At 42.6% G+C, this 15,893-nt stretch overlaps 1 protein-coding gene across 5 annotated transcripts in view; it reads left to right on the top strand.

The window, feature by feature from the left end:
* Positions 1-15,893, top strand: part of MTUS1 (microtubule associated scaffold protein 1) — a 168,651-nt gene that overhangs the window by 53,697 nt on the left and 99,061 nt on the right. For all 5 annotated transcript variants that reach the window (XM_007117250.4, XM_055080992.1, XM_055080988.1 and 2 more), the window contains exons 2-3: positions 236-2,487; positions 6,304-6,499. In XM_007117250.4, coding sequence (XP_007117312.2) covers positions 391-2,487; positions 6,304-6,499 — 2,293 coding nt within the window. In that variant the 5' untranslated portion in view covers positions 236-390. The remainder of the gene's footprint in view (positions 1-235; positions 2,488-6,303; positions 6,500-15,893) is intronic.

The following is a 15,893-nucleotide window of genomic DNA, read 5'->3' as shown; positions in this document are numbered from 1 at the left end:
TGGCCGCTGAGCCTGCGCGTCCGGAGCCTGCGCTTCGCAACGGGAGAGGCCACGACAGTGAGAGGCCCGCGAAAAGTATGTTTGAAAAGAGGGTGGTTCTTTAGATAATATCTTAATTACCCCTGTCCATAGTTGTAGGTTCTTTAAATGTAAAAAGAAAGCAATTGAAATTAATCAAGTGATGACTTGTTAATTTTCTAATATTTACTTGAGTGAAACATTTTATTTCTTCCAGGGAACAACAAATCTTTTCAAGTTCACGACATCTTAGACTAAGAAACTTTCAACTGTGCTGAAAAACTTAGGAGATGGACACATTTTCCTTCCCTCTCATTTAAAAGGTTTTAAAGAAGAAATAAAATGGCAGAGGTTTAAAGTTAATATTTCAGGATGAATGATGATAATTCAGATGACAAGACAGAAGATGAACTGCAGTCCTTATTTATCAGTGATGAAAATGGAAGCACGTATGCATACAACCAAAAATCTCCGTGTACCCAAAACTCTTCAACCAATAACGTGAGTTGGAATTCTGCCAACCCAGATGACATGGTGGTTGATTATGAAACCAACTCTGCTGTGGTCTTTGGTGAAAATATTTCTTTAAACCCTCAGTGTGTTGAAGTACTTGAACACCAAAAGTCTTCAAGTGATTTTGTTAGTAAGGAGGTGTTAGATATGCACAAGGATTCCACATGTCTGTCTTTTACACATGTTGTAAATACAGAGGAACCCAAAGATTTGCATAACAGTTGTCATTCCCTAGAATCATTTCAGGACCAGAGCGCTGAGACATCTCTGCCTTTTGTGTGGAATCCTAGCGATGATGATTTGAACTGTACAGAAAACCCTACTGCCTTGGCGCTAAACCAGACATTTGACATGAAAGTGGATAATGTTAACTGTACCTTCATAACACATGACACTACTGGAAAGAGTCAGTCTTTGCCTACCACTGCAAGCCTGCAGCCAACCAGCATGAGAAGTAGAAATACATCTTTATCCTGTTCCATTCCTCCATCTTCCCATTCTGATAAGATATATGTGAGAGAAATGAGTTATGGTAGAGACAGCTTCGAAAACCCTCCAGCTACAGCATCACAGGCCCGAGACACAACTTACACAGCATTTTCTGACATGGTGATGCAAACTGATGTTGTTCTTCCAGATACTGAAAATCACTGTCACTGTTCTTCGGGAAAGGTCACCAGTGAGTACCCAGATGGGGCACAGCAGAGACTAGGCAGAAAAAAGGAGATACAAGCTCTAACACCAGTTTCTGATGGCATGGATGTTCCCAATGGGTCTGTATTACAAGAGTTCTTTTGTTCATCTAAAGATGAACCAAATAGTGAGAGACATTCACAGAGCTCATATGGGCAAAAGGAAATGGGCCAAAATGTAAGAGAAACAGTGTCCAATTGTCTTATAGATGATGAATGCCCTTTACTGGTGCCAGCTTTTGATAAAAGCAAAACCCAAGTGCTGGACCCAGAACATCAAGTCACTGTGGCTAAAGACACACCCGTTGCCTCTAATGAAAAGGATTTGGGAACCCGAAATCATACCATAGAATTGATACCGAATAGCCCGCCAGGACAAAAGGTGGCTTCATCATTTGAACTGACTTGGGATGCAGATGATATGGTCATTAGTACAAATAACATAGTTTGCATGTCCACACCAGTCCTAGAACCCACAAACGCAACCTTTTCTATCTCACCTATTGAAGGAACGGAGAAATGGAGTAAAGTGCAGAAGAGTAATCGAGAGCTTAGACGTTTACCAAACTTGAAGGGGGCACCAATGAACATGTCTAAAGCTAATCTAGGAAAATCAGCCATCAAAACGAATAGCCCCCTAGGCAGCAAAGTTAGAAAAACTGAAATTATAAGTTACCCAAGACCAAACTTCAAGAATGTCAAAGCGAAAGTTGTATCCAGACCAGTGCTACAGTCCAAGGACCCTGCTCTATCAAAGACTGCACCCCGACCTCAGTTAACTGGGGCCTCATCACCCTCATCAGTGTCTTCCTCAAGACCGTCGACAGCTTTGAGGAAAACACCAACATCTGACTTGAATGCAGACACAAAAGCAGAAATCCTAATTAACAAGACACATAAGCAGCAATTTAATAAACTCATTACGAGCCAGGCTGTTCATGTTACAGCTCATTCTAAAAATGCTTCACACAAAGTTCCAAGAACAACATCTGCCATGAAATCGAATCAGGAGGATGTTGACAAAGCAAGTTCTTCCAATTCAGCATGTGAGACTGGGTCCGTGGCTGCGGTTTTTCAGAAGATCAAAGGTGAACTCCCTATTAAAATGGAAAGCACAGAATGTTTGCAAATGTCCTATACTTCCAGCATCGATAGGATTAGCCCTGAAAACAAGGGTGAAAAAGAAAATGGGACACCGATGGCAAAACAAGAGCTAAAAAAGGAAATTATGAATGAGACCTTTGACTATGGTTCTCTGTTTTTGGTAAGTGAAATTTTTGCCTGCTTCAGGAAATGGTGGTGGAAACGGAGAGATGTATTAGCAATTGCTTATCTGCTAATAGTCAATCATATTGCTGAACTAGGTGTGCAGATTTGCTTTCAGGTATTGCTGTGTTATTCAGTAATTCTTTGTCTTGTCAGTCAGTACATTTTAGAATGCTAATTGGTTACCTGCATATTGAAAAAAAAAAAAAACCAAAAACCTCAAGTCCAGTATTTTGTATTGAGTATCAACATTCCTTTTAACAGTAAGCTGAAAGAACAGGGTACTTTAATATTTTAGTGTAATTAGTTATTTGAAGTTAAATATCTGATTATATTTTATATTTATGAAAAAATAAACGTTTTGTTTATGAACTTACAAATGTATCGGGCCACGTTTGATAAATGGCTGGGCAGTGCTGGTAAACAGTATCAGCGTAAAACTAATTCCTGGTCACCTGTTGAGGAAGCTGCTCCAGGTAGTGGAGCCCTGTCCTGTGAACAGGAGGATCCTGCCTCTGATTAGCTAAGGTGACTCTGGGCAAGTACCCTTTTGAGACCCAGAGGTGAAAGGATTGGGCTAGTGGATGTCTGAAGTCTCTTGCAGTCCTAATGTATTGATTCCCGGTACTAAAATAAAACCCATTTTATTCATGTATAGTGAAAAGGTCGTATGTTTTATACAGTACCTGGCAGATGTTTGGGGGTTCCATTTAAACAAGAATTCACATGCAGTTCAAAGATTTTTTTTTTTTTTCAGCATGGATATAGTTTTGACTCTAGCATGAAGAAACTAGCGTTCTGAGTGTTGGAAGCATTTGGGAGGCTGCTCTGGGCTTTGTGTGTTCATCCTCGGTGCTGTTTCGGCAGCGGGGACTTGCATGCACCTCTAGCCCCACGTAGGCTTTTCCTGGGCATCTGTCCTCTGGGCCAGGAGTGGAGGTCGTTGCCAGGGTAGGAAGGCCGATGGGAGTTATCTGTGTAGAGGGCTCATGTCTGAGAGGAACGACACGTGTAGTTTGGTGAAGTGTTAACGGGCTGTTTTAAGTGTTTTGAGGGTGCGTAGGGAATTGTTAGGTCCTTTTAGGAAGATATTCTTGAGCTAGTTCAGTTTAGAGATGCTTTGGCGTTTATAGTAGATCTTCCTTTTAGGAGAATGGCCCACCGCAATGATGTCTAAGCTACTGAGACTGTCCATTATTTCAAAACTCAGATTTTTATTTTTAAGTCCTTTTGAAGTCAGACTTAGGAAACTCATTTTATACAATTTTTAGTTAGATACTTTGTTAAATTAAATGACAACCCCTGGTAATTCTAAGCAACATTCTTAGTTTGGTGTTTATAGATACGTATACATGAAAACAATACATTTATTCCTCCTTGATTTAAGGGAGACTTTTATTGTGCACTGATCTCCAACTGCCAGAAAACCTAGCCTAAAGTTTCTTTAAATAACATTTGCCTTGCATATAAATTGGCTGTGTAATTTTGAAATTAAAAGTTTTTCTGATATGTGCATTGAGAGTAAGTCTTAGCTTTCTGTTTCCCATGTGCGGAATGAAAGCCTGTCTTTCAGGCTTATGGTGTGATGCTGAGGTAAGGTGATAGAATCATCACATTGACGTGGATCCCAGTACTGGAGAAGAAGCACTTTTCGTCTTAGGAATCTTGCAGTTAGGATTTCCATATTTTCAGTACTGACACTTTTACTTGTCGATGAGTATTAAAAACTCATTTTTCCCCATGATGATGTTTCATGTGCAATTCCGTCTGATATCACTATTCACCTCTTAACACACTTCCGTGTATCATGGGGAAGGGGCCCAGCAAACCGTCACTGGCCACGGGCACTGTGTTTGTTGTAGAGAGTTGAATGAGTGAGCCTTTGTGTCGTGTTGCAGGCAAACCCCTATGTTTCTTAGTCCTTTCAGCAGCGCCCAAAGGCTCTGAATCTGCCCTGGTTCTGTGATGAGACAGTGCTGGAGAAATGTGCATTTTCAGTGTGCTCTGTTCTTGGTCTTGAGACAAATTAGGCCTTGAGTTCACTGGATCCTTAGGTAGCCTGCAGCCTCCCAGCTGTTTGGTCGGGCTTTACGTGAAACTTCAGAAAGCTTCTGTTGAAGAAGGAATCTGACTTTAATTGGATGCCGGTTGAGTATAGCTCCCCGTTATAGAGGTTGTATATTGGTGATAGTATAGGGATGGTGAATTATCTAAATGGAAAGAAATTGATATTTTTTTCGATGACTGCTCTGGGCCAGACCCTTTGCTCAGGTGCTTTATTGTATATTATGTCATTTAATTTTCTCAGAAATGTTCAGGCGCTTTATACACTGTCATTTACTCTTGCCAGGAACGACAGGAAATTTGTTAGCTACAAGCTTAAAGCTTCGTGAGTGGTTCCTTAACGCACACACGTAGCTGGTAAGTTGTACGATGGAGATTCAGACTCAGGTCCCCTGACTTGAATCCTGGCCCTTTCTGCTTCACACGCTGCAGGCTTGCAACAGTCTATGGAATGTTGGTTCTGAAAGGCAGAACAAATCTAATTTGTTAAAGATTCACTTTGTAAGTTGGTTAAAAGTTTGGTTTACTTTTTTTTTTTTTTTTTTTTGCGGTGCGCGGGCCTCTCACTGTCGTGGCCTCTCCCATTGCGGAGCACAGGCTCCGGACGCGCAGGTTCAGCGGCCATGGCTCACGGGCCCAGCCGCTCCGCGGCATGTGGGATCTTCCCGGACCGGGGCACCAACCCGTGTCCCCTGCATCGGCAGGCGGACTCTCAACCACTGCGCCACCAGGGAAGCCCTGGTTTACTTTTTAAAAGGTTTTTTCTGGGGGATTACCTTAGCCAGTTTTATGGTAGAGGGAGAAGATCTTTGTGTCCATTGCCTGCTTTTTTTTGGCCAATTCTATGTTGCTCTCCAGTGGTTTCTTAGGATATTGCCCTATTTAATTAAGTTTTTCATCCTACACCTAGTGTATGTCATCAACCTGGGGCTTTACGTATCTCTAAGGGAAATTATCCACTTACGACTTTTCAATAAATTTATTTATTTATTTTTGGCTACATTGGGTCTTCGTTGCTGCACGTGGGCTTTTCTCTAATTGCGGAGAGCCGGGGCTACTCTTCGTTGCGGTGCACAGGCTTCTCCTTGCGGTGGCTTCTCTTGTTGTAGAGCACGGGCTCTAGGCACGCGGGCTTCAGTAGTCGTGGCACGCGGGCTCAGTAGTTGTGGCTCACGGGCTCTAGAGCGCAGGCTCAGTAGTTGCGGTGCACGGGCTTAGTTGCTCCGCGGCGTGTGGGATCTTCCCGGACCAGGGCTCGAACCCGTGTCCCCTGCACTGGCAGGCGGATTCTTAACCACTGCGCCACCAGGGAAGTCCTGCACTTATGGCTTATTTAGCAAAGAAAGAATGGTCCTGGTGGGGAATAGTCAACGTATAGGTTAGGAGCATCGATTTTGGTGTTTGATGTGGTTTCACATTGTAGCTCCATCCATTCATTGGCAAAATGACCTCAGGCAAGTTACTTCGTCTCTGTGAGGCTCAATTTTTCTCTAATGGGAGAATACAAATTATAGCTTATGGTGTTGAACTTGCCAGTAACAAGTTTTTCTTGATGGGGACAAAAGGCAGATCATGACGAATCAAAGAGTAAACTATGACGAATTTAAATTTCTTTAGAGTAAAAATGAAAATTAAATGTCCATCTGGCATATCTGCTTAGACAGAAATTGTGTTTTTCTGCATACCTAACCCCACCAGGAAGTGGTGTGGGGAAGGTATGATCTGGACTGAAACCTTATTTTTTCCACAGGGTTCTGCTTCAAAAACTGCAACCATCTCAGGTAGGAGTCTAGCCAAGCCCAACTGCTCCATTTTGAGGAAAACACCTGGTCCGAAAGCCAAAGTGGGACCTTCTGTTTCCTGTTTGAGGCGGAATAGTGACAGTAGAAATCTCAACTCTGATCGAGCCGTATCTCCCCAGAGGATAAGGCGTGTGTCCGGTTCTGGTAAGCATAAAATAATTCAGTTGTGTTTTATAGCAGCTTACGAATTATTTGAATGTAAAATTAGTCCTATCGGGAATCAGAGAGACAGGTTTTGGTTGTAGAACTCTAATGCATTGTGTCACCAAAGCATTTAGCCGTTTGTGGACCAGCATCTTGCACAGGGAAGACTGAAAAAGAAGTCTAAGACACAGCCCTGATCCTTGAGTAACGTAAAGGCTAGTTGGGGAGAGAGAGATGTGCATAAAACAACGTAAAAGCTATTCAGAAGCATACATACACACACAGAGACACACACACACACACACACACATAATTGGGCACTGGTTGTATACGAGTCATTTCACTTTTTTTTTTTAAGTTATTTCTGAGATATACATTTTAAAGTAATAACTAGAATTATGACTTATAACATTATACCAGAACCTATAAGATTTTTAGAAATTTCATGTAATGTCTTTCATTTCACTTTTAAATGTTTTACAAATGGTTAACTGCTTAATAATACTGGTGTGATATACTAGTTTCATAATGTGCCCTCATCGTGTATGAAGGGACTAGTTTTTTTCGTGAATTTTACGGAAAGATGTATTATAAAATCTTCAGGGATGTGAGGGTGGCTAAGAAGTTAAACTTTTCTAATAACGAACTTTGATTTATGTTGGTTTGTATATTAGAAGTAGTAAAGTCATGTTCGATTTATAAAATTTGAGAGCTTCCAAAGTAGCTGTTAAGCGTCTTCCTAAATTGACATGTCTCTGTGTTAAAATAAGAACAGGAAATGGGAGAGGCAGCCCTTTTCACAGGGACTAAGACAAAACCCTGCTGGCCGTTCCAGTTGACCAAGAACACTCTGCAGGGAATACCCCTCATTTGAGCAAGTACAACATTGGGCAAATGAAAGGCATGTCAGATAGATTTAGAAGTAAGTTTCCTTATAAAAATAGTGACTGCTGTTGAATGGTCTGGGAAAAAAAAAAAGTGCCTCAAGACTTATGTGTTCACACATGTGAGAACATTTTGCAGAAACTAAAAAAACCAACTAAATCCTCAGGGGATCTCTTTACCTGTCTACACCTTAGTATTTTTAGGTTTTATTTTCCAATCCTGTTATGAAGCTGTCGTGTGAGAAGCTTGTAACACGCAGACGTGTCTTAAGGGTGATTTACTTAGGCTCAGGCCTAAATAAATCAGCCTTGTGTATCAAGGTCTTGAGCGTCCCGGGGAGCAAACCCAGGAAGAGGTAAGGCTGGCAGAAGGGTTTGCACGCATTTCCATTTCTATCCCCAGAGGAGCTGAGTGGGAAGGAGGAAGTTGTCAGCTCGAAGTGTTCATCCTTCGGGAGGAAAAGAGAAGGGGCACTAAAGACATCGGGAGAAGCAACAATCCTTATTTTGGATGTTGCCACAGTTTGGGGAGTTGGGGCGTAAGTGAGATCAAAGCTTTGGTTCTTACTGTCGCTGCCATGCAAGGCTTATGGATTTTCCAGATGACGGGGAGCCCCCTTCCTGCTCGGGTCTCAGCAGCGCCTGTGGCTTGGCGGCCCAGAGGGCCCTGGCCGCTGGCATCCTGGCCTGTTGTTAGAGCGCTGCGTTCTAGCACCGCCATGGCCCCAGGGAGCGGAATGAGCTAGTCGTTTCTGCTCCCTCCGGGCTTCTGTGAAGTAGGAGGGTTGGAGAATGTCAGGCTCCATCAGCTTTTGCAGTCCTTACCTTTCTAGGGTCAATTTGGAGCTCCCCTAATTTTCTGAGTAGTGGCTGCTACTAGTGTGATTCTCTGGACCACATGGTGCTCGAATCCCAGAAAACCTGAAGCGCACACTTTTCAGAAATGAGGCCAGTACCCAGGATGTATTGTAAATGATGGGATTCTTTTATGTAGATGATCCCATCAAGGAGTGACACAGTTTTGAAGTCCCTTTACTGTATGCTACATAATGCCATGCCTTAAAGAGGGAAAACTAGGTCTGCTTCGTCTTAATGAAAAGACAGGAAATTTATTGAGCCTTTATTAACCTGTGTAAATAAGCTTAATAACTAAGCTTTGCATTCAGAGTTTTCAATCCAAGTTAAAAACTAAATTATCGCTTACCTGGTGATTTTCCATACATAAATGGAAAAAAAAAATCAGTGTAACCAGAAATTTTGTGTATTTGCATTTGAGTTTTTTTATTTTAATGGTTGGAACACTAACTTGATTATGCTGTGTTATGTTTTTAAAATATTAATAGCAACTAACTTGTTTGGACGCTCACAATAGATTGAGAGGTGTTTTGTCGTGGAGAACAGGAAACTTAATCGTCGCAGAGTTAAAAGTAGAACAGAAAATCAAGAAGCAAAAACAATGTGCTTTTGGATCATTGAGTGCATATTGCCATTTACTGTACAATGAAGTGTTTGTGTCTTAGAAAATTGAAACCAAATGGATATCCTCTGTGCTCACACAAAGTTAGTCTCCTGAAAGGTAACCAGTAGGAATGTGCCAGCCAACTTGGGGTTTTCAATAAATCCTTTCAGAGAACTAAGTAGAAAACCAGACCTGGAGTTGAAATTGCCATTTTCTTGAAGCTTTGAAATGCATATGGGAAAGAATTGTAATTAAACCCAGTGGCACTTTTCCATTTCACTTGTCAAAGTCTGGCAGTTCTAGTGTACAGCATGATGACTGTAGTTACCTCTGCTGTGTAATATATAGGAAAGTCGTGAAGAGAGCAGGTCCTAAGAGTAAATCTCATTATGAGGGGAAAAAAAGTTTTCTAATTGCATCTAAATGAGGTGATGGATGTTAACTAAACTTACTGCCGTGATCCACTTCACAATACACGTTAAGTCAAATCATTATGCTGTACACCTTAAATTTACCCAGGGAGGTATGTCAATCATCTCATTAAAACTGGAAATAAAAAAGTAACTTTAAAAAATCTGAAAGTTTATCTGAAGCCAGATTATAAGTGATCGTAACAAACCAGATCCAAACTGTCTTTGTTTCTTTGGAGTATGTATGTGTTTCAACCACTTAATTAAATAAGATGAGAGAAGCAAGGAAAACTATTTCTAATAATAATTATAATGCCAGTGATAGAAGCTCACACTTATTAAATGCTTACCAAGTTCCAGGCTTTGTCTTTATCATTTCACCTACAAATTCATTTAATCCTCATAAGAGTTCTGTGAGGCTTATCTGCATTTTATAGAAGAGGAAGCCATCACAGTGAGCTTAAGTAATCTGTCAAGGTTATGCAGCTAGAAAGTGGCAGAGGTAGTACATTCAGACCAGGTAACAGGACTCTGGAGTCCGCGCTCATAACCTTCACGTTATTAGTCCAAAGAAACACTTTCAGTCTGACCGTGAGTTTTGGAAAAATTCAAATTCTTACGCTCAGCTGGATACTTCGGAAACTGTGGCATTTCTCTGGTCGGACTCTTGGCTTAACATTCGATATGAATTTACCATGAAGTAAATGATTTTACATGGTCATTGCTGATTAATGCTGCTGAATAAAGAACTGCTTAGGAAATACTTTGAGATCCAGCCAGGCACCTTCAGAGAGCGCCTGCCACCCTCTTTCAGAGGTAATGCCAGTTCTTACCAGGTTTTAGATTATAAATATGTGTGTGCCTTCATACACGCACGTAATTGACCTGCCAGTGACCAGCCTGAGCCAGGTAGGATTACGGAAATAGAACAAAATATACCCACCCCACCCCCCTGCCCTGGGGCTCCTTTAAACTGCCTGGGGAGGGTGAATGCATGTTCCTGCAGCACAAAGGGATCCGTAAGGGGTGTGGAAAAGGCCCTTAAGCGCTTTAGGATTTGTAGGAGAAGAATGTTCAGGGGCCCATCTGATCATAGCAGAGCCTGAAGAAAGGCCTCATGATGAAAGAGATGTTTCTCTAGAAGAAAACTGAAGACCATTTCAAAAGGGTAAACCTTCGTGTTAATTCATTTTATTGTGGGTTAGTAAAATAAATTCCTCTCAAACCAGGAGTACATCCCAAACCTGTAATAACTTGCCTACCCTTATAGGTTTCTCTTCTTTCCTGCTCAGTTGTTTCTGTAAACTGATTTCTTGTTTACTTAGTGTTAGATTGATTTTAAAATCATTTCAATTTACTTTTGTATCATTTTGGCCTTTCTAGGCAAGAGTTTGAGAGATAGATAGCAAGCGAAATTATGAGAAATGTATTCACGCTTGCAGAAGTTAATTATTAAAACCCAGAAATGATCATCTAATAACTATTTCTAAAAGCCAACTTTAATGTGTTGCTTATAGATGTTTCTGTATTTGTATGTAGTTAAACCGCGTTTTAAAGAATGTATCTCAGTGTTTCTTGCCATAAGAAAAGTAATACTAGTAAGGTGTTTTGAATGCTAATGAAAGCTGTTCTAAGCTTTCTGAATGTATAACTCTCACAACTCATGAAGTATACGTACTGTGATTATTCCCATTCTACAAATGAGGATTTTGAGGTTTTGAAAGTTTAAGCAACTTGCCCAAAGTTACAAAGTTAATAATTGGTGGAGACAGGGAACAGGCCCGACAGCCTGGTCCCAGGGTCTATGCTTCTGACCTCTGTCCATTGCGTACACGCAGTAGTTCTGACACGCTCACTTCGTCATTTAACAAGGATCTATTGAGTGCGTGCTTGTGCTGAGAACTGTTCTAAGTGCCGGGCATGAAGAGGTGCACAAAAGAGACAAATTCTTGCCCTTGTGGAGCTTAAATTCTGGTCGGAAAATCAAACACGTGGATAAAATGTGTAGTGTGTGAGGTAAGTGCTAAGGAGAAAAACAAAGCAGGGAAGGGAGTTAGATCTTTAAATAGGGTGACATTTGAGCCAACACAGGAAGGAGGTGAAGGAGGGCAATATTTGGCCGTCAGGTGGAGGGAACGGCAAGTGTGAAGTTCAAGGTGAGGCAGTGGGGGTGGAGCCTGAGGGCCAGTGAGCTGCCCTCTGTGTGTGTGTGTGTGTGTGTGTGTGTGTGTGTGCGCGCGCGCGTGTGCATGCGTGTGCGTGCGTGCGTGTGTGTGGCCAGGGACTGGGCATGAGGCCAGCCAAGGAGGGTCTCACGCTCACTTCGTCATTTAACAAGGATCTATTGAGTGCGTGCTTGTGCTGAGAACTGTTCTAAGTGCCGGGCATGAAGAGGTGCACAAAAGAGACAAATTCTTGCCCTTGTGGAGCTTAAATTCTGGTCGGAAAATCAAACACGTGGATAAAATGTGTAGTGTGTGAGGTAAGTGCTAAGGAGAAAAACAAAGCAGGGAAGGGAGTTAGATCTTTAAATAGGGTGACATTTGAGCCAACACAGGAAGGAGGTGAAGGAGGGCAATATTTGGCCGTCAGGTGGAGGGAACGGCAAGTGTGAAGTTCAAGGTGAGGCAGTGGGGGTGGAGCCTGAGGGCCAGTGAGCTGCCCTCTGTGTGTGTGTGTGTGTGTGTGTGTGTGTGTGTGCGCGCGCGCGTGTGCGTGCGTGTGCGTGCGTGTGCGTGCGTGTGTGTGGCCAGGGACTGGGCATGAGGCCAGCCAAGGAGGGTCTTAGAGGCACCTGGGAGACAAGCGTCTTCTGTCTTCTTCCTCATTAACATCGTCACTGTGAATTCTTGATCATTTTGCAGGCATTCCACACAATTCTCACTTGGCAAGTAATTCTGAGAAGACTGTTCCAGATATGGAATGACTCATAAACTGCAGTCTGTCTTATCTGTCCGTTCAAGAAATGCTTTGAGCGCCTGCCGTGTGCCGGACAGCCTACTAGATCCTGAGAACATAAACGTGATTTATAGGTCCTTTGAATGCATTCCCTAGTTGGAGGGTGAGGTGAAAGGCGGGTGGTTTCAGAAAACCATTCGAGGGCAACCTCTTCATTCTTCAACCCCCAGCTGAACTGTCCTGTTCTCTGTGACACTTTGCATTTATTACACTGTGCTATCATTATTTCCTTCCATATCTGGAAGATATCCGTAAGGATAGAGTCCAGGTCTTAGTTCTTTTTATATTTTCCAGCTCTCAGCACAGTGTACCTCTTACACAACAGGTGTAAAATGTTGTCTGGCTTGACTTGAATGGAAACTTGTATGAAGTACTGTGTGTCCACGGTAAAGGGAACACCACGAACTCAGCCCAAGGGAAGGCTGGAGAAGGGTGGTGACATCGAACTGGCCTTGGGATGTGCCCATAGGGGTTTGCCAGGCATGGAAGGTTGCTGGCTTTCCCTGGGGTGCAAATGTAGCCTTGTGAAAGACCTGGAGTGTTTGGGGAATATGGTGGAGGGTAGGGTCAACATGCCTTGAGTAGGCTGTGTGTTGGGGTAAGTGATGGGTGAACCCCAAGGAAGGTCGAGGCAGATTAGTTCTAATAGTTTAGGCACGAACTTGTAAGAGTTACACCAGTATTTGGTAATAGAAAGCAGAGTGAGGGACTTCCCTGGTGGCACAGTGGTTAAGACTCCGTGCTCCCAGTGCGGGGGGCCCAGGTTCGATCCCCGGTCTGGGAACTAGATCCCACATGCATGCCGCAACTAAGAGTTAGCATGCCACGACTAAAGAGCTGGCGAGCCTCAACTATGGAGCCCGCCTGCTGCAACTAAGACCCGACGCACCCAAATAAATAAAAAAATATTTTTTAAAAAGAAAAAAAGAAGGCAGAGTGAAAATATTAAAAATGTTTTGGAGGACAGGGGTCTGGTCAGCTTCGCTGGTGGTGAACAGTCCCAAGTGTCTCCTCAGCTTTCTTGTCTGGGTGGCCATGGGGTGAAATAGGGACTAGAGCAGCAAGAAGAAGTTGTCAGGAAGAGAATGATGGGTTAGTTTGGGGCATGTTGAACTTGAAGAGACTAGAGAATTGAGAAAGCACCTCAAAGGTGTGTGTGTGCATGTTTGAGGCTTAAGACTGTAAAAGCATGTGGAGGGTGAGGAAGCCTGTGGGGAAAGAGCTGGTAAAGAGGTGAAGGACGGGGAAGAGTGACAGCCAGGCGACGGGAGCCTCCAGATGTGTCCAGGGCACAAGCAAGGTCGTCTCTGAAATAGGGATGGGGGTGCAGAGGGTGTAGATATAAATCCACTTGGAGATTAAATAGTGGGAGTTAAGAGTACAGATTCAGACTAGCACCTGTGGAGGATGGACAGCCTCCTCTTGCAGATTTTCTGGCTCATTTTTATGAGGTTAGGTGATTTCTTTCAGGGGAGTTTGTGCAAATTTTATTGATTTATTTTTGTAGCCTTAGAAAGGGAAATTAACTGAAGACAGGGTTCGGTTTTGAGTCTCAATGGCCCCGTTGTTCAAAGTCGCTCTGCTCATGAACCTTGGCTTCTAAGGAGACAGGAGGCTCCCCAGGTGCCCACCTCGGTTCATATTAAGGAGTTTTCAGTGTGAGTGCCAGGTGAGCTCACTCACGCCCAGGTCAGTACGTTTGCCGATGAACACGTGAAGGACCTTGCTCATCTTCGTGGTACCTGGGAAAGGATGCGACCCGTCTAAGCCTTTGACTTACTACACCCTTAGTTGCGGGACAAATGTTCCCAGGCCCGTGACTCAGGAAGTTATTTTTGTTTAATCGCTACCTGAAGCAGCAGACACCTTGTGGACATACTTGCAGAAACAGGTGCTGACAGTATCACCATGAACACTATGCTTCTGTGTAATTCGAGTCATCATGAGAACCTTGTTTTGTGGGATGTTCTTTTTGCTCTGTCAGATTACTGCCCTCTTAAGAGAGACTTGCTGTGTTTCTCTTGTGACTCACCTGTACTGCTCTGACTTCATCTTTTGAGTTTACTCTCGAATCGAAGCAAATGGTGATGGTTATGCAGAGTACAGTTTCTTGTACCCTACTGATATAATAATATTGCCTTAGCTAACTCAAGAATGTGACTAAAGTCACATTTTGCAATATATAAATGTGAATATATACCACTGAAATTCTGCATTTTGGAAGGTAATTTGTTCCCTTAGCAGACTGAAAGTGTAAACTGTGCAAGCCATGCTCCAGAGCCTGAGGAATTGTGGGATAAGTAAGACATGATTCGCGGCCTCAAGGTACCAGCCAAGGTGGGGCAATGGCAAGTTCCTCCCTCATCACATCTGTCCTTATAGTACTATAAAAAAAAAAGAGCTGTAGGATTTCAGAAGAGGGTAAGATTACAAATATCAAATTTTGTTGAAATTCTTCCTTGGAATAATAATATAGGTAATTCTGTAGTATAATAGAGGTATACCTTTATATTACAGAAGGGCCAGCCTTGGTTTAGTATTGATGCTCTCTGCTGTTTAATTTTTGACACTGAAACCCCAGAATTAAAAACAAGAATACATATGGATTGAGGCGTTTTTCAGGACTTGGCTGGTACTCTAGGAAGTAGAAATGAAGGCACAGTTGGGGTTCAGAGTATGGAAGATAAAGATTGGGGACAGTCAGTGCAGAATGTATGGACACACAGAGGAGGACAGGTGGGCAATTAGGATGTGATGCCTTGGTGTGCAGGCAGGCAGCAAAGAGAAGAGGTTCCAACGGAGCCCAGGTCTGTTCGTGTCAAGAAAGGAATGTGGGAGGCATTGTTGCAAGCAAGATGAACCTTACTCTGCCCCTCTCTTATCTTGAATTTAACCAGTTAATTTGAATGTCACATCAGGTTTCCAATGTCCCCTTCCCAGCAGGCTATTTAAAAAGTATAGCACTTTAGAAGTGGGAAGGGGTGGGGGGGAGAGAACATCCTTAATCTCAGCAATGCCCAATAGTCTCTGACTTCACAATTTATAGCTATTCAATGCCTTTTCTTTTTACATATTCTCATGCACATAGGCTTTCTATTTCTAATGGGGACAAACAGTTCCTACTGTTTTAAAAACCCCATGCCTAACAGTCAGTAGGCACTTCCTTAGTTGATTGAATTTTCTTTTTCATTTAAAAAGGTGTGGTGCCTATTTTCCTAGATTCTTAAATTTTTAAATATTCTTTAAAAATATGGTTTAAAAGGACTGTAGTCATCATCTCAATGTGCTGTGATTTATTTCTTCAGACTTCTTTGAACATTAGGTTGTTTCCAGTGTTTTTCAGTATGTTAAACAACTCTACACTGAAGAACTTTGTATATCAGTACTTACGCTGGTCAGGTAAATTACTGAACACATTCCCTTAGGTGGAATCAGAGGGTGTGAGCATTTTTAAGACTTTTGGTACACGTTGCCAAGTTGCTCTTCAAAAACAGCGTGCAAGTCTGTGCTCCTATTCCGAGTATATAAGCGTGTTTCCCAACACCCTAGCCAATGTTTTTTTTGATTTTTTTTTTTTTTTTTTTTTTTTTCTGCGGTACGCGGGCCTCTCACTGTTGTGGCCTCTCCCGTTGCGGAGCACAGGCTCCGGACGCGCAGGCTCAGCGGCCATGGCTCACGGGCCC

The sequence above is a fragment of the Physeter macrocephalus genome, chromosome 20, assembly GCF_002837175.3.
Source record: "Physeter macrocephalus isolate SW-GA chromosome 20, ASM283717v5, whole genome shotgun sequence".
NCBI classification, from domain to species: Eukaryota; Metazoa; Chordata; class Mammalia; order Artiodactyla; family Physeteridae; genus Physeter; species Physeter macrocephalus.
Note: the sequence above shows the minus strand (reverse complement) of the source record. Positions and strands in the feature narration are given on the sequence as shown.